The sequence below is a fragment of the Aquarana catesbeiana genome, linkage group LG08 (assembly GCF_042186555.1).
Source record: "Aquarana catesbeiana isolate 2022-GZ linkage group LG08, ASM4218655v1, whole genome shotgun sequence".
NCBI classification, from domain to species: domain Eukaryota; kingdom Metazoa; phylum Chordata; class Amphibia; order Anura; family Ranidae; genus Aquarana; species Aquarana catesbeiana.
Genome location: NC_133331.1, coordinates 44,810,900 through 44,838,207, shown reverse-complemented (window position 1 = coordinate 44,838,207; position 27,308 = coordinate 44,810,900). Strand labels below are relative to the sequence as shown.

At 44.1% G+C, this 27,308-nt stretch overlaps 1 protein-coding gene across 1 annotated transcript in view; it reads left to right on the top strand.

Annotated features, from left to right (window-relative positions):
* ABCC2 (ATP binding cassette subfamily C member 2) overlaps positions 1 to 27,308 on the top strand; it is a 95,866-nt gene that overhangs the window by 44,698 nt on the left and 23,860 nt on the right. Inside the window, exons 18-27 of the mRNA XM_073595767.1 lie at positions 2,545 to 2,712; positions 2,922 to 3,105; positions 5,008 to 5,134; positions 6,993 to 7,104; positions 8,570 to 8,789; positions 12,009 to 12,163; positions 19,833 to 19,988; positions 21,791 to 21,990; positions 23,926 to 24,052; positions 26,202 to 26,303. Of these exons, the coding sequence (XP_073451868.1) occupies positions 2,545 to 2,712; positions 2,922 to 3,105; positions 5,008 to 5,134; positions 6,993 to 7,104; positions 8,570 to 8,789; positions 12,009 to 12,163; positions 19,833 to 19,988; positions 21,791 to 21,990; positions 23,926 to 24,052; positions 26,202 to 26,303 (1,551 nt within the window). The remainder of the gene's footprint in view (positions 1 to 2,544; positions 2,713 to 2,921; positions 3,106 to 5,007; positions 5,135 to 6,992; positions 7,105 to 8,569; positions 8,790 to 12,008; positions 12,164 to 19,832; positions 19,989 to 21,790; positions 21,991 to 23,925; positions 24,053 to 26,201; positions 26,304 to 27,308) is intronic.

Genomic DNA, 27,308 nt, shown 5'->3' with positions numbered 1-27,308 from the left:
ATTTGACGGACTTTGGTGGATTGTGTGTAGGCAAGTCCGTTCATTCAGAAAGTCTGTCGTAAAGTCTGTTGAAAAGTCCGCCGAGCAAAGTCTGCCGTAAAGTCTGCTCGTGTGTGTAAAAACATTATATAGCCCCTGTGGTCAGTAGGAGGAGGAATATTGCCCCATCATTGGTGTCAGTGGGAGGAACAGTGCCCCATCATTGGTGTCAGTGGAAGAAATGGTGCCCCATCATTGATTTCCGTGGGAGATTTAGTGCCCCAATATTGGTGTCAGCAGGAGGATCAGTGCCCCTTCGCTGTGCCAGTTGGAGGAATAGAGCCCCATCACTGGTGTCAGTGGAAGGACTAGTGCCCGATAATTGGTGTCAGTGGAAGGACTAGTGCCCGATAATTGGTGTCAGTGGAAGGAATAGGGCTCCAAATGGAAGAACTGAGCCCCATCATTTGTGTCTGTGGGAGGAATAGTGTTTTGTATCAGTGTGATGAACACTCCCCCAAAGGCAAGCAAAGAGCTCCATTTGGCCCATGGGCCACAGTTTGGAGCCAACTGCTCTCTATATGGACTCTGACTGTTTCATACAGTGCAGTCTGCATTCTTACCAAACTATAGCCATGGGAAAAACATTTTCAGGACAAGCCTGATTCATTTCAGTAGATAGCACTGTCTCTGGACTTGTCATGATATCAGAAAGCTGTAAAACAATCACTGGGGTTGATTTACTAAAGGTAAATAGACTGTGCACTTTGCAAGGGCAGTTGCTCCAGAGCTTAGTAAATGAGAAGAAGCTTCACTTTGCAAGGAATACCCAATCACATGCAAGGAAAAAAAACAATATTTTTGCTTGCACATGATTGGTAGATGGAAGTCAGCAGAGCTTCCTCACATTTACTAAGCTCTGGAGCAACTGCACTTGCTGCGCACAGTCTATTTGCTTTTAGTAAATCAACTCCATGGAGTTTCACTGCTCAGCAAAAAGCACAGCTTGCATATAATCTGCTTTTACCTCTCCCTGCACAGTAACAGCCCCATCATACCATGTTGTTTTCATAGAATACAAAAGTACCAGTTTGAAAAGTGCTGTATATATTGTAATGCAACTGGATATGTAAGCAGATAAAAAATAGTAAATAGTATAAAGTGTAAGATCACCTTTACAGAAAAGTCTGTAAGGTGAACTTACACAGGACTGTAAAGGAGGAGGGTGTGTACATTCTTAAAACACATACATTTAAACATAAGCAATGGAACAATTATCAGAACATGTTTGACTTTACAGACAATTCTACGTAAAATCCACCTGTAATACATCATAGTTAAAGTATAAGTATACAATTAGTGGACATTAAAGTAGAACTAAAGGCAAAACATTTTTTTTCATTTTGGATAGAGTAATAGAAGGTTATAACCCCTGTGAGTTTATTTTTTGCCATACGTGTCCCATTGCAGAGATTTTACTTCACTTCCTCTTCCATTACCAAACAGGAAGTGAGAGAAAATCCCTGCAAATTAAGGGAATTCCTTGTGGACCCTCTGCTCACCAGAACTAGTGTGCCCATTGGAAGATTTCCCCTCTATTACTTTTCTGGGGACAACCCAAAATTTGGGATTTTCTTTTACTTTCATTTTCAATGATAATGGTAAAAAGGACAAAGAGAGAGGGTGAATCTCCTTAACGGGGGCACAGACAGCAATAAAAAATGTCAGGAGTTCTAATCCCTATCCACTCTATCCAAAAAAAAAAAAAAAGTTTTGCCTTTTAGTTATAATTTAACTTACTGTAACTTTCTTTAACATAAATAGTTTTGTAGGTGGGAAGTCTGGAAAAACAAAAAAGAAATTTAACAAGGAGAATCCTTATCTATTTATGGACAAAAAAATAAAAAAACAAATAATGGGGGGGGGGGTGTTAAAGGGGGAAGAGATGGGAGAGGGAAAGAAAAAAGAGTTAAAAAAAAGGGGGGGGGGGGTGGTAAGTAGGAAATGAGCTTAACCTCTTCCATTCAGCTTCCCAACGGATCTCCTGTAGGAGTATTGGTCTCAGATTGGTCTAAAATAGATTTATATTCTGCAGAAATTGTAAATTTGTGCCAACAAAACCATTTCTTCAAAAAATAAATCATGTGTACCTCTATCAGAATCGATAATATCCTCCATTCTGTTTATATCCTCGACCTTAGTTAACCATATAGCAATTGATGGGGGTCGATTCTGTTTCCATAGATCCTGGTATGCAGCTTTTGGCTGCGTTAAATAGATGGGGTAGGATACATTGCTTATAAGTCTTCTGTGATATGGAATGATGGTTCAGAAGAAAACAGGCCGGGTCCAAGGGGATTTGGTGTTCTGTAATCTTTTGAGAGATTCATCTTGTTTTTAATGTTTTAATAGTTTTATAATATACCATACACAAAAACATAAAACATTAGAAAGGGAAACTCTGCCTGAACAGCCTAAAATCAAAAGCAATCAAAACCTAATTTTACTGTATAGTATCATCCATTATGTAGTAATGAAAGCTTATTGTGATCCTGTTTGGCACAGGGTATAAATCTGAGTGGAGGGCAGAAGCAGCGGGTGAGTCTGGCGCGGGCAGTCTACCAGGACACAGATATCTACATTCTGGATGACCCGCTCTCAGCTGTCGATGCCCATGTTGGGAAACACATTTTTGAGAAGGTGGTCGGTCCCAATGGATTGCTAAAAAACAAGGTGATTATAGATATGCTGAGATAAATTAATAGAAAACTGAATAGTCGACAAAGCTTTTCATGAAAGATTATAGGTTCCATTCCTTGTTTCTCACGTTTTCCAGCCATCTTTGAATTATGACTAATATAAACAAAGCAGGTCTAGTGGCTGTGTAAACGTGAGGGAGAAAAATAATTTTATTGAAGTTGTCTTGGCTTGTCTTCCCTCAGACACGTATCTTGGTGACGCACGGTGTCAGTTTTCTCAAGCACACAGATGAAATTGTGGTATTGGTGAGCGGCAATGTCACCGAAACTGGATCCTACAAAACACTACTGGCAAACAAAGGAGCCTTTGCTGACTTTCTGAAGACCTATGCAAAGCAAGACCACAACCAGGATGTAGAGCCCACAGGTACTATCCTTAAACATCATGGTAGACAATACAGCTGATATTAAATTATAGACGTGCAATTCGTTTAGTTACAAAATTGAGACGCAATTTTTGTTATTCAGATGGATCCGAATTTCCAAATCACAATGGTAACAAATTTCAACGAATCCGAAATAAATTATAACTAAACAAATTATCCAAATTTGAGTTTGAAAATGGATTCAAATTTGAATTTGAATTTGAAAATAATTTCAAATTCGAAATGAAAACATATTGCAATAAATACAATAAGGTATAAAAGTGAAACAAGATTATGATTCCTACTTAGGCTGCTTTATAGAGTAGAATAGAATAAAACAGAATAGAATAAAATATAAAATAAAAGAATAGAACAGAATATAAAATAAAAGAATAGAATAGAAAAAATAGAATAAAATAAAACTAAAATAGAACGAATCTAGCCATAACGAATATACAAAACAAATCCCGAAAACGAATCATTCTAACAATGAATATGACGAAACAAAATGATTAACTTATGGAACTAAAGAAAGTGAAACAAATGTTATCGTTGTGCACATCTCTATTAAACTATCCTTTGTTTTTTCTGACTTTTTCTAATGTCAATAGGTGTCTTTATACATCCTTTTGCCACTACAGTATTGTGTACTCTTCCACCTAAATAGCTAGATCAGTGCATCCAAAACATTGGGAAGCCATGTACCCCATCACCACTTTTGGCACGTCTAAGTTCCATTTGTCATCATGAAGTGTGGTATATCTGGTAAATATGCCAAAGAAATTTCTCCTGCCCAAAAGGCTCTCTAAAATTGCCAATGAGATGGTTTAAAGCTGAAGTTAATTCTGCTGGCTCTGACAAGTGGCATTGGCTTTGGAACTATGCAGGCACCATCCGATTGGAGGTTAATCAGCCATAGCTGAAGGAACCCCTAACAGCCTCTGGATGAACCCTAGGCTTCCACAGAAACCGTGTTGAGAATGTCTGATTTACAGGAAGGTAAACAAGTCATCTTGGAGTCATCTGCCAGATGTTAGCAGCAAGATGTCTCCACATTTCCTGGATCAATTCTTGCCCAACTCTGTCTCACTTGTTCTATAAAGGGGTATTCCTGGGTTTTTCCATCCTCTTTGTTGTACTCTTCATAATATCAATATAATTAATTAAAAGCCCACCAGGGAGAGTGGGACCTCCATGTAATTGCTGTAGGCATATTTGGATACTGAAACTTAAAAATAAGCGCAGCGCTTAAAAAGCAATTAGTATTAAATACATTTGCATGTAAACAAATATATAGTGAAAAATAAAATCAGCATCAAACGAAAAAGTCCATACACTGTGCAAAACCATAAAGAAAATGTGTACAACAGTCCACCTCAACAGATGTGTAAAAAAATATGTATAAAATGTTCCAGGTTCACACGTGGTAAATCCTCTAAAAAAAACAATTTCTCCATTAACAAGAGACGTGGCAGGAAAGCCTTCATCCAAACATGATAAAATAGTGTAGTAGGTAAGTAAACCGATTTAATGAAAGGATTAAAAATACTCACAGGGTAACAAGTTAAAACAAGTGTAATCAAGTATTCCATCAAACAAACATTCAAACTTTCTCCACGTGCTGCACACCCCTCCACTTCCGGGTCCCGGTTTACTTACCTAACAGACTATGAGTTTTTCTACCTATCTTTGACTTTTCACTGGATGCCTTTTGAGCGATACATTGAAGGTCCTTTGGAGATCTAGTGATTCCCCAGCATTAATCATATTAAGAGCATTCTTTGACCATCCATCATAGGTGGTCTTGCCATCTGGTAAGGTGGGTCTATATACACAAGTAGTGTTTGGATGAAAGCTGACACAGTCTGCTGTGATCCTCATAGTTGCATTTGCTTGTCTTCTAGTATTGCTGGCTGGGGGTGAGAATGATGACAGCGAGGATCCAGTAGAAGAAGCTACGAAGGCGACAGAGGACATTGTGAGTGTAATACTAAAGAGAGAAAACAGTCTACACAAGAAGAGACTGGGCAGGTGAGAAAGACTTGATGCTGGACCTAGCTACTGTGCCACAAGGTTATATTATTTGCCGTCATTTCGTTTATGGAATTATATTTGTCTTGTATAAGCAGTATGAACATCCCCCAATCCTGTAAGTTGTTTTGTGGCCTTATGTGCTGTTCTTAAAGTATAACTAAAGACAAAACTTTTTTCTAGTTTTGGATTGCCGTCTGTGTCCCCATTAGGGAGATTCGTCCTCTCTATTTATTCTGCTTACCATTATCGATGAAAGTAAAAGGGCATCCCAAATTTTGGGTCGTCCCCTGGAAAGTCATAGAGGGGAAATCTTCCAATGGGGGACACTAGTGACCTGGGGGTCCCCAAGAGATTCCCTTAATTTGCAGGTATTTCCTCTTACTTCCTGTTTGGCTATGGGACAGGAAGTGAAGGTAGATCTCCCCACTAGGGCAAAGATGTCAAAAATACAGTGCAGTTCCTTCTGCACTTCTGTGACCTGTTCTCAGTGGGCAGCGGGCTGAAGCCCACTGTTGGCTGACGTCACAGAGCTATTCCAGGCTCGGGAAAGATAGTGATCATATGGTCGGGATCCACCCACATGCCTGGATGGACACTCAGCTCAGCCTCTTAGCGATCTGCTGAGAGTCTGAGCTAGCCGCTCCCGCCCCCACCCCCTCCACAGCCCAACACTCCAGTGAGCATGGGAGGCAGAGCAGAGAGCCGGTGACGGACAGTCATCAGCTCTCTGCTCACGGAGCTCTGAGAACCGAGCGATTGGTGGTGTTTGATCGCTCGTCTCTCAGTCTTAGAGCCAGCAGGGGACAGATGCAGCATCGGACCTAGGTAAGTATGATTCCCCAAAAAAATTCCCATACTTCTCTTTTAGGGGGGTTATAACCCTCCCTTACTCTATCCAAAATGAAAAAAAAAAAGTTTTGCTTGTAGTTCTACTTTAAATCCAGAAACTGTTAGCAACCCAAGTGAAATCATCTTGTCCTGGTTGGACTTTGCAGAGCAAATTCTTATTTATTGCAATAGATTACCGCACCCACCAACTAGCATTCTTTATTAGATAAGGCCTTTGGTATCAAAATAAAGGTGCCTACAGCCATTAGGTGGCAGCTGTCTGTGCCGATGAATGATCCTTCTTATAAAAGATGTTTTTTTTTTAATTCTTTATTTAGTGGTCAAGGAATTTGGCAATACAGAGCACTGAGAAACATTGTCCAGAATAACTACTTATAAAAGATTTTTGAACCAACGTACATTGGCATTGAGAAGCTTTAATAAATACTTTAATGAATGGTGGCAGTTTCTGAAAATGGCTTTAATACTATCTACAGTGGAACCTTGGTTTACGAGTAACGCGGTTAACGAGCGTTTTGAAAGACGAGCAACTCTTTTTTTTTAAATTCTGACACGGTTTGCGAGTGTTGTCTTGCAAAACAAGCAGAATTCAAGCTAATGGGGTGTGCAGTACCACATTCGGCCTGAGGTGCGGAGGCGTCGGGGACACTCGGAACGGTTCGGAACCATTCGGAAATACTCAGCATCACTCGGAAATACTCGTTTCCCGAGTGTTTCCGAGCCTTTCCGAGTTCAGCCGAGCTGTCCCCGAGTATTTCTGAGGCTCTCCGGAGCCCCCCCCCCACACCTCTGGCCACATGCAATATTGCATGTAATAGAAGTCAATGCGGAACAAATTATCTTCTATGAGGAAACTCGCTTTGATATGCAAGTGCTTTGGATTACAAGCATTCTCCTGGAATGGATAATGCTCGTAATCCAAGGTTCCACTATATGTGATTTTGGAAAAGTACTGTATTATATAAGATAGGATACAGAATTCCTGACATGCGTGTTTCCCTCTCAGTATGAATGGCACATTAAGGAGATCTTTGAAGATGTCAATAAAGGAGGAGGAGGTGAAGAAAATGGCTAAAGGACAACAGCTGATTGAGAAGGAGACGGTAGAGACGGGGAAGGTAGGAAATGCCTCAATCTGTGCATCCTACATAAAGTATCACTGAAGCTGGAAAGATGCCACGAAAAGAATGACTTACTGTGCCAGCCTTTCTCAACCTTTATACAAAATTAAGAACTCTTTAAAAAACTTTCTGGTCACGGGGAATCCCTGCTAATAATTACTATATTTACAGTTCACTGAACATCCGTGTAATAGCCACTGGAAAGAATGTTTCTTATCTTTGTGGTCAGTGGCAAGAATCCCACTCTTACAGATGGCTAAAAATATCATTGTTTTCAGTGGGATCTTATCTAACAGGTGGAAATAACTTCTTGCTCAAGGAACCCAAAGCAACCTCTGGAGGAACACTGGTTGATAAAGGCTGTGCTATGCCAATAATTGTCTGGTTAAGGGGACTTCCCCAAGGCTGGAGATTATTGACTATTGAATACTGAGTAGCTGTAATGAAGGTGGTATATTGGTACTGTATATGTATTTTGTTCACTTACAGATATACTTGCCACAGAGCTGAACAGACTGCTCATATGATCAACCAATGAACAACTGGAGGTATCTTCAGTGAAAACCTCATATTAAACAATCAGTAGAACCAGAGATAGGCAAGATTTACATACATTTTCACTAAGTTGAGCTTGGTCTTGTTCCTCTCACCTCCTTAGTCATCCTATTGGACAGTGGGGCTGCTCATTAATAAGGTAAGAAATGGGGTGCCAGGAAGAGGTGGAGGCCAAACATGACTTTTCCAGAAGTCGCAACTGGCATAAGATTTTTTAATCCCTATCTCTATATCTACAGATTGTTTAAAATTGACATTTTCACCGACGATAACATCGGTTGATGCATTTTTCATCTTTGCAGTTTGAATTCCCTAGGTCTGTGAAAGAATTACTACAAGTAGAAGTCCAAACATCTGGTGCTGCTGTGGGTCATGAACTCAACACATTCTTAAGGTCATTTGACCCAAAATTGTAGCACCGTGGGTCCTGCTTTTTATATCAGGCAGCTTAGCTCATTCTGACTTTATCGCCTTAGCCTTCCCCTCATTGCCAGGCTAAACTGCAGAGTCTGGGGCTGCTCTAAAGTCGAACTAAAGGTAAAACTTTTTTAAATTTTGGATTGGGTAAGAGAGGGTTATTACCCCGTTAGATGTTCCTCCACTTCCTGTTCCATAGCCAAAACAGGATGTGGGAGCAAATCTCTCCAAAGTGAGGGAATCCCTCTTTGTTACCAGAACTAGTGTCCCTATTGGAAGACTTCTCCTCTATTACTTTTCCAGGGACAACCTAAAATTTGGGTTTTTCTTTTAATTTCACTTTCAATGATAATGGACTTAGACATGTGTTCCAATCCCTCTCCATTCTGTCCAAAACTAAAAAAAAAGTTGTGTCCTTAGTTCATGTGAACCATCAAAATGTTTATTCTTCAAATGAATACTATTAAATCCAGTTTTACATAACTTCCAGGTGAAATTCTCGGTGTATGGGAAGTACATGCGTGCCGTAGGATGGGGGTACTCAATCTGGATCTTAGTCGCCTACATCTTACAGAACGTAGCTTTTGTTGGACAGAACATTTGGCTGAGTGACTGGACTAAAGATGCTGTAACCTATTTCAACCAGACCTACTCGTCGTCACAGAGAGACATGAGGGTTGGCGTGTTCGGGGCCTTAGGAGTAGCACAAGGTAATCCAAGAAAATGGTTTACATGCATTATTCAGTCATCAAGATATATCCAGTGTAGGCTATTTGAGCCATATTTATCAGATTTTTAGTGCCCCATGGCAGGTCTGCAGCTGCTCGTCACATGCTTCTGTGTTACTAAACACCTTTCTTGTGCTGTAATGCCCTGTACACACGGGCGAACTTTTCGGCAACAAAGGTCCGAAGTCTTTCCGACGGACTTTCGATGGACTTTTGATGGACTTCCAATGGACTTTTGAACGAACGGACTTGCCTACACACGATCACACCAAAGTCCGACAGATTCATACGTGATGACGTACGACCAGACTAAAATAAGGAAGCTCATAGCCAGTAGCCAATAGATTTTCCTTACTAACTCGACGACAGCTTACGTATGGGAAATAACTAGCCACAAACAAGGGTAGGATGCAGAAAAAAGTAAGGTTTCAATCAAAACTCCAGCTAACAGAAACTATAACTCCAAAAATACAAGGATAATGGTGCTAGATTTGTCCACAGTGAGACATAAGGTATTAATAGAGGACCATGCTATCACCCTACAATTTCTTCCAATGCCCTGAGACAGGGAGCCCACGAAGTCCACACACTTCTGGATGATGATTCCTTCCCTCTTATTTTTCTAGAAAAAGTGACAAAAAATTGCCTAAATCTCTAAGGGACCTGAAGCTTGTGAGTAAGCTCAGAGTAGCCTGGCATCCAGTGAATGTAACTGCTCATCTTAAGTAATCCTGCATGTAGGGAGACCAAAAAGTGTCCCTCGTAGTCAAAGGTCCTGTTCCTGATTATTATTATTGTTATTATACATGATTTATATAGCGCTGACAGTTTACACAGCCAGTACAATTACAATACAAATCAATACAGGGGGGGATCAGAGAGCCCTGCTCGTTAGAGCTTACAATCTAGGAGGGAGGGTCAAGTTATACAAAAGGGTAATAGCTGTGGGGGATGAGCTAATGGAGAAAATAGTGCAGTTGTTAGATGGAGGCAGGATAGGCTTCTCTGAAGAGGAAGGTTTTCAGGGATCGCCTAAAAGTGGATAAATGTTGAGACAGTCTGACAGATTGGGGTAGCAAATTCCAGAGGTTGGGCGAGGCTCGGGAGAAGTCCTGGAGGCTGCTATGGGAGGAGGTGATGAGGGAGCTAGAGAGCAGGAGGTCTTGGGGAGGAACAAAGAGGGCGATTAGGTTTATATTTTGAGACTAGGCTAGTGATGTAGCTGGGGGCAGAGTTGTGGATGGCTTTGTAACTAATTGTTAGTATTTTGAATTTAGTTTGTTGCAAGTGATATCCATGAGGGACGCTGTCTTCATGAATCACTGTTCTTTTAACTGGACTGAAAGTCATCCCAATTAGAGCTGGCAAGAAGTCACAAGCAAGTAGTAAATCCACTTTGAGCGTTTTGGCTCTCTCAGATCCCCGTTAAGGAATAGGATGAGAAAGGGGTAATTTGCCCACAAGACATTGGAGAAGGCCTGGAGTGCCAAAGTCTGCACTCTAATGCTGTGTACACGGGTGGACTTTTCGACCAGACTGGTCCGACGGAACTAATCCGTCGGACAATCCGACCGTGTGTGGGCTTCATCGGACCTGCGTCGGACTTTTTTGGTCGAAAATCAGACGGACTTTAGATTTGGAACATGTTTCAAATCTTTCCGCTGGACCCAGTTACTATCGAGAAATCCGCTCGTCTGTATGCTAGTCCGACGGATGAAAACCGACGCTAGGGCAGCTATTGGCTACTGGCTATGAACTTCCTTATTTTAGTCCGGTCGTACGTCATCATGTACGAGTCCATCGGACTTTGGTTGGACTTTGGTGTGATCGTGTATAGCCAAGTCCATTTGTTCGAAAGTCCGTCGGAAGTTCTTCAAAAGTCCGTCAGAAAGACCGTCGGACCTTTGATCCCGAAAAGTCCGCCCGTGTGTGCACAGCATAAGAGAGCTGAAGTTCAGCCCAATCCAGGCTGGTCTCTAAAACATCCAGAATGTAGTAGACCCGAGGCCTGAAACAAAGCAAGAAGCAGCCATAACTGGACAGATTTCACTCAAATCCCGCTGTAAACTTAATTAGTACACCATCTTCCTGGGGTATAGATATCAGTTTAGAAAAACAGTCAATAACTGGAGGAGAGATAAACAAAGGTGAAGTATTGCACCCTGCAACAAAAGACCTCATCTGAGAGATAAAGGAATTGGGTCCATGATAATTAAGATTGAAGGAGAAAAGGGAACCAATGCCTTTTAGGCCAATAGGGAATTACTGCAAAAGTAGTAACAGTAGTCTTAAGACTCTAAACATGGCGAGGACTAGAGGGAAAGCATATGGCTTGAAACCTCTCCTGATCTGTCAGAACATTCAGTTCCAGGACTTGCTGGCTTAGACCCTTTATGAACAACTCTTGCTTCCAATTGCAAGGAGATGCGAACGGATCTAACTCCAGCATCCTATGCAGGGACAGAATCCATCTGAAGAAGTCTGGATGTTCAGATCACTCTTTGTCAAATAGGGACACAGAATATCCTCCTAGAAGTTCTAAATCCTTGGCATGTAGATTGCTGAAATTGTGCATAGAGTCCTCTCTGCCCATGTCACGATCAACTCTACCTCTCTCAGTAGACTTAGGCTGGCCATACATGATTTAGTTGTATTAAATCAGTCAGCACGCTAATCTTAAAAAACTGAACAGGTTCTCCCATCCACACAAAGGGTGTCACAATGATCAGCACCGCAACACATATATAACACATACTGTATACATATTTTTTAACTATTTTGTTTGAGTATATTTGTGTCCCAAGCATGTTTGAATCCACACAATTGACTGACCTTTTTGTTGCCCTTCTCTGGATTCATTCCATAGTCATCAATATCTTTTTAGGGTCATTCGGTTGCTGGGGAGAGCCATTGAAGTGAACACACAGCACAGCTCAAACATCACAGCCAATGTTTGGGTTGGAGGGGCACATCTAAATGCATTATAAAAAGTCACGGAGTCTGCATCCATTTAGAGGTGGAGTAACCAGGGAAATTTTTAAATAACACTCCATTACAAAATATCTTGTGTAGCAGTTATATAACGTTGTTTATGAAACTGGAGTTTTCTTTTAAGGGATGGAGTTGGACAGCCTTAAGACCGCTCTTTGATAACAACTAATTCTGTGCAGATATTAAAGTGGTGATGTCTGACCTTTGTAGGGATCTTCGTGTTTGCTGGTGCATTTCTGGTTGCTGCTGGTACAGTGCGCGCATCACGGCTCCTTCATGTACAGCTCCTCCGCAATATGCTCCACGTTCCTATGCAGTTTTTTGACACAACTCCAACTGGGCGAATTGTCAACAGGTTTGCCAAGGTCAGTCCATGTTCTCGTATTGTCATGTTTATATTTAATGGACATTTGCGCTAACTTGTTAACATTTTGCAAGTGGTAATAACATGCAGTAACCTACAGTAATCAATTGAAATGTTTATTGTTCATTCACACTTGTGCGTCTTAACAACCTGGCGACTTTCATTGGGACTTTTGAGGGTTTGCATTGAAGTCTATGGCTTTCATGTTGCATGAAAGCTGGACCAAAGTAGTACAGGAACTACTTGAAAGTCGCTGCGACTTTTTTTTTTTTTTAATCAGGCTTTATTTTCCATTTTTTTTTATATCACAACAACATATACACAAAAACAAAAACAAAGAAAAAAAAAATAACATTGCGCTCAACTCATAAATATTCATAACATCACAGGAGAAAAAAACAACAAAAAAAACAAAAAAAAAAAAAATTCCTTTCTGTCCCCCTTCCTCCCATACATGCACATTCTGGGAATCGTATCTCCTAAATCAGTCCCGTATCCATATGGTCAAGCCATGGTTTCCAGATAGTATCAAACCTCTCATGCCGCGTACACATGAGCAGACTTTTCGGCAACAAAAGTCCGACGGGCTTTCGACGGAGTTACGACGGAGTTACGACGGACTTACGACGGACTTACGACGGACTTTCGATGGACTTTCTAATGAACGGACTTGCTTACACAGGATTACACCAAGGTCCGACAGATTCGTACGTGATGACGTACGACCGGACTAAAATAAGGAAGTTAGTAGCCAATAGCTGCCCTAGCGTCGGCTTTAGTCAGTCGGACTAGCATACAGACGAGCGGATTTTTCGACCGGACTCGAGTCCGTCGGAAAGATTTGAAACATGTTCCAAATCTAAAGTCCGTCTGATTTGCAACCGAAAAAGTTCGCTGCAGGTCCGATGAAGCCCACACACGGTCGGATTGTCCGACCCAGTCCGGTCAAAAAGTCCGCCCGTGTGTACAGAGCATAAAATAGATTCCTCCTAAAAAAAGAACCATACATCTCATAGGAAATGGATCTATTCAGATCAAATATCCAATCAGATATAGTCGGAGGGTGCGGGGAGGACCACCTAATGGCAATTTGTCTTCGAGCCACAAAAAGTGCTCTTATAACAGTAAACCACCTTCCTGGTTTAGGCACTAAGACCCCTTTCACACTGGGGCGCTTTGCAGGGGCTATAACGCTAAAAATAGTGCCTGCAAAGCACTCTGAAAGAGCCGCTGCTGTGTCTCCAATGTGAAAGCCCCGAGGGCTTTCACACTGGAGCGGTGCGCTGACAGGACGCTAAAAAAAGTCCTGCCAGCAGCATCTTTGGAGCGGTGAAGGAGTGGTGTGTATACCGCTCCTTCACCACTCCTGCCCATTGAAATCAATAGGACAGTGCGGCTATACCGCCAGCATAGTGCTGCTGCAGCAGCGCTTTGCGGTGGTTTTAACCCTTTCTCGGCTGCCAGCGGGAGGGTAAAAACGCCCCGCTAGCGGCCGAACAGCGCCGCAAAATTGACGGTAAATTGCCACTAAAAATAGCGGCGTTTTACCACCGGCGCACCCACCGCCCCAGTGTGAAAGGGGTCTAAGGTATCAAGATAGCCCAGTACAGTAGACACGTTAACCACTTCTGGACCACCCACCATCGTTATACGTCGGCTGTTTGAAGAGGAGTATCGTTGTTATGGCAGCAGCTAGCTGCCATAACCTCGGTATCCTCTTCTTCAGTGAGTGGTCCTGTTTAAGATAAAAGTGGTCTCTGTGGTGGATCTGTAGCGAGATCACTTTTATCGGCGGCAGAGAGGGGGCCCCCCACTCCGGCCTCGCTTCGGTGCCCTCCGCCGCTGCCGACGGCTCCGGTAAGGCGATCGGATCCTTCTTGTGGCCTGACATGGAGATGAGTGAGGGGAAGATGGCCCCCACTTGTCTCCATATCATTGCAGGGCGGAAGCGACATCAAAACGTCACTTCCGCCCAAAGCTCTTAAAGAGCCATATTTTAATTTTTTTTTATTGCATTTTAGTGTAAATATGAGATATGAGATCTGAAAAACTGTGTAAAAATAAAAAATAAAAGGTAAAATAAATAAGAAAAAAAAACATTTTTAAACGCACCCTATCCCGACGAGCTCGCGTGCAGAAGCGAACGCATACGTGAGCAGCACCCGCATATGAAAACGGTGTTCAAACCCCACATGTGAGGTATCGCCGCGTTTGGTAGTGCGAGAGCAATAATTCTAGCCCTAGACCTCCTCTGTTACTTTAAAACAGGCAGCCTGTAGGATTTTTTAAACGTCGCCTATGGAGATTTTTAAGGGTAAAAGTTTGTTGCCATTCCACGAGCGGGCGCAATTTTGAAGCGTGACATGTTGGGTATCAATTTACTCGGCGTAACATTATGGTTCACATTATATAAAAAATTGGGCTAACTTTACTGTTGTCTTATTTTTTAATTCAAAAAAGTATAATTTTTCCCAAAAAAGTACGCTTGTAAGACCGCTGGGCAAATACGGTGTGACAGAAAGTATTGCAACGACCGCCATTTTATTCTCTAGGGTGTTAGAAAAAAAATGTATAATGTTTGGGAGTTCTAAATAATTTTCTAGCAAAAAAAAAAAAAAAAATGTTTTTAACTTGTAAACAACAAATCTCTAAAATTGTGTTAATCTAAATGAGGGTGAAAAGGATACAAGGGGAAGAGCCCGAAGAATCCTATCCCAGACATGGTCAGATATCACGCTCTCATTTTTCTCTAGAAGGACAGTGAAATTTATAAGAAGTACACTGTAATAGAGAATTCTATGTATAGGATATTAGGCCTTTAATAACAATTGCCTGAACCACTCTTTCAAAGACTGGGACCGGGGGAAACAAAACAGGAGAAGAAGAAAATTTGACATATAGGCCATGTCGCAGCTGCAAAAATTGAAAGAACCATCTAGGGTTCAAAGAAAATTCCTTTACCAACTGACCAAAAGATTTAAGTACACCCTTCTCATAAGGTTGAGAGAGGGTAAGAATCCCCGCTCGTTCCCATCGCTTAAAGCCCTGGGGGGGTCAATATTCGCTGTGACTTTATTTTGCACAGATATGAACGGAACTCGTTGGGAAACATGGGGTGCAACTTGTCATGCGACTTTGGGGTCCAAAGTAGCATGGCAAGTCGCACAAGTGTGAATGGGGCCATAGTGTGTAATTAAAAAGCTGTTATTATTCCAAATCACAAGAATATATAAAACTTATATACAGTACAAAGGCCATATTTGTAAGTCGGTTTTAATAAAAACCCGACACCATAAAGATCAATTCATAATGCTGTCTTAGCCCCATCCTGGGTTCAGCCCTTTTGCTATATGGAACTCATTTTGGTGCTGCTGTAAAACAAAAAAAGAGCTTATTTGCACTACATTAGATGCAAAAAATGACACAGATGAAACATGACAGGATATCCCAGTAACTTAAAGAAACCTGTAACATGGGGAATACATTGTCTGGCTGCCATTTAAAAATGCTAGGGATGAATCAATCAAAAATCAATCCTGGGATGAGAGCAAAGAGAGGGGGTCCTGGGATGAGAGCAAAGAGAGGGGGTCCTGGGATGAGAGCAAAGAGAGGGGTCCTGGGATGAGAGCAGAGAGGGGGCCCTGGGATGAGAGCAAAGAGAGGGGTCCTGGGATGACAGCAGAGAGGGGGCCCTGGGATGACAGCAGAGAGGGGGCCCTGGGATGACAGCAGAGAGGGGGCCCTGGGATGACAGCAGAGAGGGGGCCCTGGGATGACAGCAGAGAGGGGGTCCTGGGATGAGAGCAAAGAGAGGGGGTCCTGGGATGACAGCAGAGAGGGGGCCCTGGGATGACAGCAGAGAGGGGGCCCTGGGATGAGAGCAAAGAGAGGGGTCCTGGGATGACAGCAGAGAGGGGGCCCTGGGATGACAGCAGAGAGGGGGCCCTGGGATGACAGCAGAGAGGGGGCCCTCAGATGACAGCAGAGAGGGGGTCCTGGGATGAGAGCAAAGAGAGGGGGTCCTGGGATGACAGCAGAGAGGGGGTCCTGGAATGACAGCAGAGAGGGGGTCCTGGGATGAGAGCAAAGAGAGTGGCCCTGGGATGAAACCAGAGAGGGGATCATGGGATGAGAGCAAAGAGGGATCCTGGGATGAGAGCAAAGAGAGGGGTCCTGGGATGACAGCAGAGAGGGGGTCCTGGGATGAGAGCAAAGAGAGGGGCCCTGGGATGAAACCAGAGAGGGTGTCATGGGATGAGAGCAGAGAGGGGTCCTGGGACGACAGCAGAGAGGGGGTCCTGGGATGAAACCAGAGAGGGGCTCATGGGATGAGAGCAAAGAGGGATCCTGGGATGAGAGTAAAGAGAGGGGCCCTGGGATGAAAGAGAGGGGCCCTGGGATGAGAGCAGAGAGGGGCCCTGGGATGAGAGCAGAGAGGGGCCCTGGGATGAGAGCAGAGTGGGGCCCTGGGATGAGAGCAGAGAGGGGTCCTGGGATGAGAGCAGAGAGGGGTCCTGGGATGAGAGCAGAGAGGGGTCCTGGGATGAGAGCAGAGAGGGGTCCTGGGATGAGAGCAGAGAGGGGTCCTGGGATGAGAGCAGAGAGAGGCCCTGGGATGAGAGCAGAGAGGGGCCCTGGGATGAGAGCAGAGAGGGGCCCTGGGATGAGAGCAGAGAGGGGTCCTGGGATGAGAGCAGAGAGAGGGCCCTGGGATGAGAGCAGAGAGAGGGCCCTGGGATGAGAGCAGAGAGGGGTCCTGGGATGAGAGCAGAGAGGGGTCCTGGGATGAGAGCAGAGAGGATGAGAGCAGAGAGGGGTCCTGGGATGAGAGCAGAGAGGGGTCCTGGGATGAGAGTAGAGAGGATGAGAGCAGAGAGGGATCCTGGGATGAGAGCAGAGAGGATGAGAGCAGAGAGGGGTCCTGGGATGAGAGCAGAGAGGGGTCCTGGGATGAGAGTAGAGAGGATGAGAGCAGAGAGGGATCCTGGGATGAGAGCAGAGAGGATGAGAGCAGAGAGGGATCCTGGGATGAGAGCAGAGAGGATGAGAGCAGAGAGGGGCCCTGGGATGAGAGCAAAGAGGGGTCCTGGGATGAGAGCAGAGAGAGGGCCCTGGGATGAGAGCAGAGAGGGGTCCTGGACTGAGAGCAGAGAGGGGTCCTGGGATGAGAGCAGAGAGGGGTCCTGGGATGAGAGCAGAGAGGGGTCCTGGGATGAGAGTAGAGAGGATGAGAGCAGAGAGGGGTCCTGGGATGAGAGCAGAGAGAGGGCCCTGGGATGAGAGCAGAGAGGGGTCCTGGACTGAGAGCAGAGAGGGGTCCTGGGATGAGAGCAGAGAGGATGAGAGCAGAGAGGGGTCCTGGGATGAGAGCAGAGAGGGGTCCTGGGATGAGAGCAGAGAGGATGAGAGCAGAGAGGAGTCCTGGGATGAGAGCAGAGAGGGGCCCTGGGATGAGAGCAGAGAGGGGCCCTGGGATGAGAGCAGAGAGGGGTCCTGGGATGAGAGCAGAGAGGGGTCCTGGGATGAGAGTAGAGAGGATGAGAGCAGAGAGGGGTGCTGGGATGAGAGCAGAGAGGGGTCCTGGGATGAGAGCAGAGAGGAGTCCTGGGATGAGAGCAGAGAGGGGCCCTGGGATGAGAGCAGAGAGGGGTCCTGGGATGAGAGCAGAGAGGGGTCCTGGGATGAGAGCAGAGAGGGGTCCTGGGATGAGAGTAGAGAGGATGAGAGCAGAGAGGGGTGCTGGGATGAGAGCAGAGAGGATGAGAGCAGAGAGGGGTGCTGGGATCAGAGCAGAGAGGGGTGCTGGGATGAGAGCAGAGAGGATGAGAGCAGAGAGGGGTGCTGGGATCAGAGCAGAGAGGGGTGCTGGGATCAGAGCAGAGAGGGGTGCTGGGATGAGAGTAGAGAGGGGTCCTGGGATGAGAGCAGAGAGGGGTCCTGGGATGAGAGTAGAGAGGATGAGAGCAGAGAGGGGTGCTGGGATGAGAGCAGAGAGGATGAGAGCAGAGAGGGGTGCTGGGATCAGAGCAGAGAGGGGTGCTGGGATCAGAGCAGAGAGGGGTGCTGGGATCAGAGCAGAGAGGGGTGCTGGGATGAGAGCAGAGAGGGGTCCTGAGATGAGAGTAGAGAGGATGAGAGCAGAGAGGGGTGCTGGGATGAGAGTAGAGAGGATGAGAGCAGAGAGGGGTGCTGGGATCAGAGCAGAGAGGGGTGCTGGGATCAGAGCAGAGAGGGGTGCTGTGATGAGAGCAGAGAGGGGTCCTGGGATGAGAGCAGAGAGGGGCCCTGGGATGAGAGCAGAGAGGGGTCCTGGGATGAGAGCAGAGAGGGGTCCTGGGATGAGAGCAGAGAGGAGTCCTGGGATGAGAGCAGAGAGGGGCCCTGGGATGAGAGCAGAGAGGGGTCTTGGGATGAGAGCAGAGAGGGGTCCTGGGATGAGAGCAGAGAGGGGCCCTGGGATGAGTGACAAGCAGCATCTCTTTGATTTTGGGGATTGTAAGAGGATATGTGCTGCAGGATACTTTTGGAGGATAAGGGACTTGTGCTAATAGGGGGGTCGGATTTGAAATCTCCCCACACCACCCCACTACTCTCCAAAAGCAACCCCCACCATCAGTTCTCAATGTGTGCATCCTAACCCCTCCCCCCTTCCTGGTTACTGTGTTGGTGTGTCCCCCTCCCCTATCAATAAACTATATACACACCGCAGATGACCAGCACAGCTCTTGCAGTGGATGTCTCTCCTCCCCGGCTCCTCCACCTCCTGTCTGTATACATCGGAGCCGAGGAGAAGGATCCTCTGTGAGCTCTCTGTGTGATGTGTGCAGGCTCAGTGGGGAGAGATGCCAGTGTCAGCTGCTAGTGCTACAGCGGATCGATCGCTATGTGGGTGACCCTGGCACCCTGCAATAGATGTGGGGAAGGTGTCCTGAGTGCCCACGCTAGCGCGCCCCTGTCGGGCCAGTTACCAGAGCTCAGTGCTGGAACTTGTGCCGGCACTGGGCTCCGGGATCAACACAGAGTACTAGGAGCCTCTCATGGGGCCCCCTGCTGGCCCCAGGCCCTCGGGCAGTGCCCGAGTGCCCTAATGGTCAGTCCATCTCTGTGTGCGTGTGTTATATATATATATATATATATATATATATATATATATATATAATGTATATACAGTGGACAGTGTCAGTAGTTTTTTTTTTTTTTTTTTGCGATTTTTTTTTTTAGGAGCCCCGTTGGGGGTCTTTGGTGAAATATCAGGGGTCTAAACAGATCCCTGATGTCTCACTTTTGGGACAGAGAAAGGGACTGAGGACAGAGATTCTCCAGCCTCTTTCTCAGCAGTCTCAGCTGCACTGGACAGTGAATGAATGGGAAGTGCTCTGTGCTGAGTGGCTTCCTGTTCCTTCACAAGATGAACCAGTTTACTTTGCTTCAAATATGAATGAATACAGTGAGTGATCGGTACTGAGCCATAGCTCTGAAGGACAATTAGGACTTAGTTCAAATACCTCAGCATTGCAAGGTCATAATAGTCATTTAATTAAATGGGGAAATATGGTACAGCAAGAAAGATAAATATTAGAACCACACAAATAATCCTGTTAAGATATTGCTGTAGATTTATATAAGCGTATTTATGCTGAATGTTGATTATGAAATATATTGATGTGTAGGATATCTTCACGGTGGATGAGACCATCCCCATGTCATTCCGCAGCTGGATATCCTGCGTACTGGGAGTCATCGGCACATTGTTTGTCATCTGCTTGGCCACGCCCATCTTTGCCGCCATCATCATCCCTCTGGCCATTTTCTATTATTTTGTCCAGGTAAACTGAATAACTATTTTCTTTTAATGCAAACTATTTTCCCTTTATATAGGAACGTGAATTGTTCAGACCTAAGTAAAATTTTCTCTGAAAATGTTGCCAGGATTGTATCATCATCTTTCTTCCTTAGCTAGTTCTGGAATTTTCCCCTAAGCCAACCCCTCCTGATGTGGTGTGGGGAAAATCTTCACCACACCGTCTGGGTCTGTGTCGACAGGCTTTTGTTCACTTTAAGCGGGTTTTGCACTCCTATTCAAGTCTATGGAAATGCAACATTTGCTTAAAGTGATTGTAAATGATCACCTTGTAAAACAACCCATTCAGTTTAAAATAGAAATGCAAGGCAAAACATTTTTGTATAGATATAAAAAAACATTACGTTTAAGTGGTCACATACTCTCTGTTCTCAGCTGCGTAAGAGCTGGGGGGAGAAGCAGCATGCAGAGCTTCCCAGTGAATGACTATGCAGAAGGGGAATGTCGGGATAAGTCTGATCATTGGAGGAGAGCAGGCTGATTTCCCAACACAGCTAGAGAACTGACCACGGTCTGCTCTCCTGCTTAGTGTGGTCGGTTTTTAATGGGAAAGCACAGAGCCTGGCAGGAACACCAGGGATGTCACACAGAGGAAGCAATACAAAGAGAACAGGGTAATATTCATACAAGTACATGGTACAGCATGCACGTATCAGGAATATGAAATGTTGGGGTTACAAAACGCTTTAAAGAAAGTCAGAGGATCAATTGCAGGTCAAATGCAACTATCAATGAATTCTGAATGATCTCAGAAGCACCACAAACTAATCTCCAACTGATACCACTGACATAACCCCAAAGCCCATCAACGCAAGTCCTAAATCAGATACTGGAAAAGGGAGCCAATCACAAGACCAGACCTTAATGGGGAAGGGCCAGCATTATGGCTTTGGCTTAGAGCAGCCATTCTTAACTAGGGTTCCCCAAGAGGTTGCTGGAGGTTTTTTGAGCTGTGGCTGATGGACCTCCCAATGTGATGGTGCCCACATAGTTCTAAAGCCAACACCACTTGCCAAAAGCAGCATGATACCAATGCTCTTTTTAGTTCTTTGTAAGGGTGGCACTCTTCCTACTGACCTCCAGTGTAGTTTTTTTTTCTTATTTACCCCCATTGATTTCATTTTAGAATGGGTTACCCGAGACCTGAGAATTATTTTGGGGGTTCCTCTGGAGTAAAAAGGTCGAGAAAGACTGTCTTTAAGATTACTTTTCATGCCTCATGGGAAGAGCTACCAATAGTTCCTCAATCACATTTATCTTCTTCTGTGATCAGACAGGAGCCATGTAAGATGGACAGGCAAAACTTTGCTGCATTGATGTAGCAGTTCATAGACTAATTGCCTTATAGATTTCAAAAGGAATGGCAACTTTGGGCTCCACTCATTACAGAAATCTACACAAGCTAGGAACTGATGACAGAATGCAGTAAGGGGACCTGATGCCTGCAGGGTTTCTAGCAAGCCATAGTACAATCCATAGCTTTACAGGCATATATCCACCTAATCCAACTTCTGCTCTGGAGACCTGTTGAAAATCTTCGCCCTTTCACCCTATAAAAAAGATTCTGAAGAAATGAACATATCACACAGCAATCTTGGTCTTCTGACCAATCAACATGGGTGTGAGGGTGTAGCAGTGTTGTTATATACCTTATAATCCATACACAGAGTTTCTTGAAATTTTGATAAATAAGGTCCCTTATTCCATTTTATCGTGTGTCAGACACTTGGGCTATATGGTAAAAGTCTTTTTATTCATTGTATTTAGAGGTTTTATGTCACCACTTCACGACAACTGCGGCGGTTGGATTCTGTCACAAGATCTCCCATCTATTCCCACTTCGGGGAGACGGTGTCTGGCCTGTCGGTCATCCGTGCTTATGGACATCAGCAAAGGTTCCTCCAACATAATGAAGACACAATTGACACCAATCAGAAGAGCGTTTACTCCTGGATTGTTTCCAACAGGTATTGCACACAAGAAAATTGGTGTCACCAATTAAAGTCAGTACTATGTATTTCTTAGCCAAGCTTCTGGTATTACCAGCTTGGGTTAGTCCTATGTAGGTTCTGGCTTCACTAGCTGAGGTCACTCCTGTGTATTTCTTAGCTAAGCTTCTGGTGTCACCAGCTGAGGTCAGTAGTCTTCATTTGCTATCCGAGTTTCTGGTATCCCCAACTGAGATCAGTCCTCTGTATTTCTTAAACAAAAACAAAGAAAAATTCCCAGCTCAACTTATCAGCCAGCCTGCAACAAACCAAAACGTCTTGTTTAATAGTTCACATTAAAAACAGGGGTTTCATTTTAACACATTTGCAAATACATGCACAAGCTACAAAGGCCACATCATGGCACGCCAGTATTATCTGAAGTCCTTACTCTATACATTTTGAGAGCCTCCATAGTAGGAGCACATACAGTATATAATAATTGTTGAATTGATGACAGGTATACCTGGAGGAAGCCCACCCCTCCTTAAAGGCACAGGTACATCCAGGAAATAATACAATGGCAACGAAGGTGTCCAGTGCGCCACCACCACCACATAACCAATGGTACAAACAAACAGCAACTGCCCCAACCTATAACTGGCCACTGGACACCTTCACTGCCATTGTGCTATTTTCTGGGTGTTCATTGTGTCCCTGTATCTTCAAGGAGGAATGGGCCCCCTCCAGGCATACCTGCCCTCAATCTATCCATTATTACATATGTGCTCCTACAATGGAGGCTCTCAAAATTTATAGAGTTAGGACTGCAGTAAACTGGGATGCCATGAAGTGGCTCTGCAGCTTACGTATGTATTTGCAAATGTGTACAAACTAAACCCCTGATTTTAATGTGAACTGTTAGACAGGACAATTCGGTTTGTGTCGCCCTTCCATGTGTTTCTGGTGTCACCAGCTGAGGTCAGTCCGGTCTGGTTCTTAGCTGGGCCTCTGATGTTAACTGCTGGGGTCAGTCCTTTTTATTTTTTAAATCAGCTTTAGGTCAGTTCTGTCTGTTTCTTAGCTGGAGGTTCTGATGTCACCAGCTGAGGTCCATCCTCTGTTCTGTATTTTTTAGCTGTGTTTCTGGTGTCACCAGCTGAGGTCAGCTTTGTCTGTTTCTTAGCTACGCCTCTGGTGCCACCAGCTGGAGTCAGTCCTTTGTATTTCTTAGCTGAGCCTCTGGTGTCACAAGCTGAGTCCAGAACTCCTGTATTCCTAAGATCAGCTTTTGGTGTCACCAGCTGAGGTCAGTCTTGTTTGTTTCTTAGCTGAGTCTCTGGTGTCACAAGCTGAGTCCAGTCCTCGGTAGCTCTTAGACCAGCTTATGATGTCACCAGCTGAGGTTGGTCGTCTAGATTTCTGAGGGATCATTTTCACTAAATTTGTTGTCCTACCTTGGGCTTTGTCTTCCAGTGCTGGTGATAGTAATGGACACTGGAAATATAGTGTCCTCAACCAGAATTTTTCCCTGTTTACAGTTTTTGTTGAAGTAGAGTTGAATAGAGTTGAAGAAATTCTGGAATGTTGATTTTTTTGCAATGATCTTCACTCTGTTATTGAGACAACTGAATGGAGCTAATCAAAAGTGCATGGTGACACATTTAAATGAACATGCATACATTTTAAGAAATCCGATGAGACTGAACTCTAACCAGATTACCACCAGACAGTGCAGGGCACAGCCATGCTGTAGAATTTCACCACTTGTTTCTTATCATGAGGATAAAAGGAACATACACTTGAGGTGTATCAAGCATGACTTTTCATATAACTGTAGTAAATCCAGTTGAGGTCCTGGAGAGAAAAACCCAGTAAACTGTTGAATTTCTTAATCTCTCCACTCAAAATGGAAAACTCTATTCTGAATTATTATGAAAACTGATACATGGAAATGTGACGTATCTTCAACAGGTGGCTGGCCATTCGTCTGGAGTTCGTAGGTAACCTCACGGTTTTCTTTGCTGCCCTCTTTGCGGTGCTGGCCCGTAACACGGTGGACAGCGGGACTGTTGGATTGTCTATTTCCTCAGCCCTTAATGTAAGTCCTAATGACATGACATCGTACTAATGATTTATTATTGACTTCCAGGAAAGGTCATCTTGTTGTACACAACAGCCAATCAAATTCATCTTTTTATTTTGACACGTGCACTAGATACATGGATTGGTTGCCAAAGACCAGAACATTTCTCTGTTAAAACAAAATATTCCAAAAATGAAGTCTATTTTTCGCTCTACTATGTTAGAGGTTCTGTTTAGTTGACCATCGATTAACTACTAAACAGGGGACTAAGTAAAGTTCACATAACAATGTCTCACCTTTGTGTAGAAATGTTTGATAAAGGACTGCTTCACCCAAAATAAATTTACATTAGGTGATAGCATTAGCAATACCATTAATAACTAAATACATAAAATACCCAGCCCTGTACTGTATCAGGTCATTGTGTAGCTAGTAGTAGATTATGATTATTACATGTAGGAGAGAAGTGTTAGAATTGGCCTGGGTGGCAAGGGGTTAATTACCATAAGTAATATACAAATAATTATTATATATTGTTTTTAAGGTAATTTACTATATTTTCAAAAGCAGGTGGCTCAACAGACAAATTACTAAAGTTTGAAGTTATAACTTCCAACTAGTAATAACACAGTAAATAAATAAATAATAAATTATTATCTTATAACATATAGCATAATAATATATGATTTAGATGTACCTTTTCAGCAGCAGCAGATTCTCATTCTCCCTCTTAACTGTGTGAGAAAAACATGGGATTGTGGGTAAATCTTATACACATAAACACATTTTTTTCCTTCTAGTTAAGAGGGCTGCAAGGGAGTATTTGTCTTTTAGACACATGACCCCTTCTATGACACTACAGTGAGAGGCGTGCCTCCACTGTAGCATTTTTATTGGACAGCTGGGGCCAATGGTACTTTACCATTGGTCCAAGGCTCCAAGGTGTCCATTGAGCTCAGTGCCTCTGACGAAGTGAGGAGAGGCACCGTGAGCTCATCCTCTCAGTCTGCTGCAAACAGAGTGTGCCAGCTTGTATTTAAACTGGCCGCTCTGTATGTAGCTTCTGACAGGCTGCACAAGGAAGCCCATATCTCTGGAATCATAGGTCATAGGAGCCCCAATGGTGGGGTAGGACTTAGGCTACCTAGCCCCAAATTTGGGGTCTCTGTGACCTTAGGTTGCTGTGCTACAACCCTCAATTATTATTATTATTATTCACGATTTATATAGCACCTTATAACTGTCAGATACGCAGAAGCAGCACTGTAGTGCTAGTATCCTAGACCTCAGCTGCAAAAGATGATCGGGGGGCCCCCACAACAAGGGGAGGGGGGTGCAAATTTTGGCATCTTTGCCCAAGATATTGGACGAGCTTGTCCTGGCACTGGTGCTCCTTAATTGTTGAGTCACAGGATAGGGTAGGTCGTGCTATATTTCTTAATTGCAGTGCAGTATTACAGAGATGTCCATAACTTGTCCAGCAGAAGTTTTTGGATCACAAGTCTGGCCTAACAGAATTGCAAATCTTTTGGAGGGGAAAGCTATTCAGATCAATGCATTTTACCTATATATTTCGTAGTCTTCCTGGAGTTCAACTTTATCTTTCTAGGTAATCAGCCTGAAAATATTACTTTAGAGTGAAACTGACCTTCAATTACAAATTTCTCTAAACTGTATCTCTCCATTTATGTTACTAAATCCTCTTTTATATAAACCAGCTTGTAATTTATAAAATATCAGATTAAGTAATCCTGTGATAATCCTCTGCAGTAGAAGTTTCTTATACTGTTATGTGTATATATGACCTGTAACCTATGGACATGTCACATGGAACATCGTACTAACTCGCAGAAGGGAGTATAACAAGACTCGTGGCCACTCATAAAAATTAGAAGAAAAGAGGTTTAACCTTAAACTACGTAGAGGGTTCTTTACTGTAAGAGCGGCAAGGATGTGGAATTCCCTTCCACAGGCGGTGGTCTTAGCAGAGAGCATCGATAGTTTCAAGAAACTATTAGATAAGCACCTGAATGACCACAACATACAGGGATATACAATGTAATACTGACCTATAATCACACACATAGGTTGGACTTGATGGCCTTGTGTCTTTTTTCGACCTCACCTACTATGTATGTAACTTGTGTTTGTTTCCACTTTATAGATCACACAGACACTGAACTGGCTGGTCAGGATGACATCAGAGCTGGAGACCAATATTGTGGCTGTGGAGCGTGTGGATGAGTACATCAAAGTGGAGAACGAGGTACATTCTGAGACATGTCTTCTATAACATACAGCGAGGACTCTATGGTCATCCTTATAGTCTTATTGAAAGGACCTGTATAAAAGGGTACAAGTTCCACCTCACCTTCACAAGCCGGGAAAATGAAAATTCACATCCAACTCAGCTGTTTCCTGAGCCGGTTGTATTGAGCATTGAGCCTGATCGGGCAATCATTATCTTGTGTCTATAAGTATCTGCATGTAGTTGGTATATGTAGCTGGAAAGACTCTGCTCCAAAATATAGACCGCAGCAGGGGTACTCGACCTTTTGAAGAGGGGGGAGGGGCACTTAAGTGATTTGGTAACCAGTTGCGGGCCACAATGAAATTACATGGTTATAGCATAGTAAACATTTTCCTCCTGCAGCCGCTGAATGTGGGACAGGAGGAGAAGCCATCTTTCAGCGGTCGGAGGAGGAAAATGAAGAGAATCGGTTCCTGTATATGCCGTCCCCTCCTGTCCAAGTGTAAAACAGAATGTGACAGGGAGGCCGCTCTAACCCCCTGGAGCATAGAACGGGGTCACCATTGCAACCCCTGACGGTATTCCATTGGTTGGCTGTGTGTGGTAAAAACATGTCTCAACTATGGGGTTTTACCACCCCTCAAACTGCAAATGTAAATGAGCCCTTACTGCCCTGAGTCCTTTAGAAGGCCGCTTTTACATTGACGCACTGCAGTTTACTGGCATTACAAGTGCAGCGCAGTGCACCTGCGTTTTTCCTGAGGGTTTGCTACACTTTGCCATAGACTTTTATTATCCACCTGCTGTCCACCCCCATAGCACTTTTAGCCCTGTTTCACACTTGTGCAGTGCGAATTGAAGCTCAGGTTTCACTGGTGAGATAAAAATCTCCTGTTCAAAGGATTCATTGCGTTTTTGCTCAGGATTAGAGAGCAGGGAGAGGGGGAGGGAGGAGGGGGGGAGAGGGGGAGGTGTAGTGAGGAGAAGTAGAAATTCCTTGTTCAGAACGCAATGCATCTG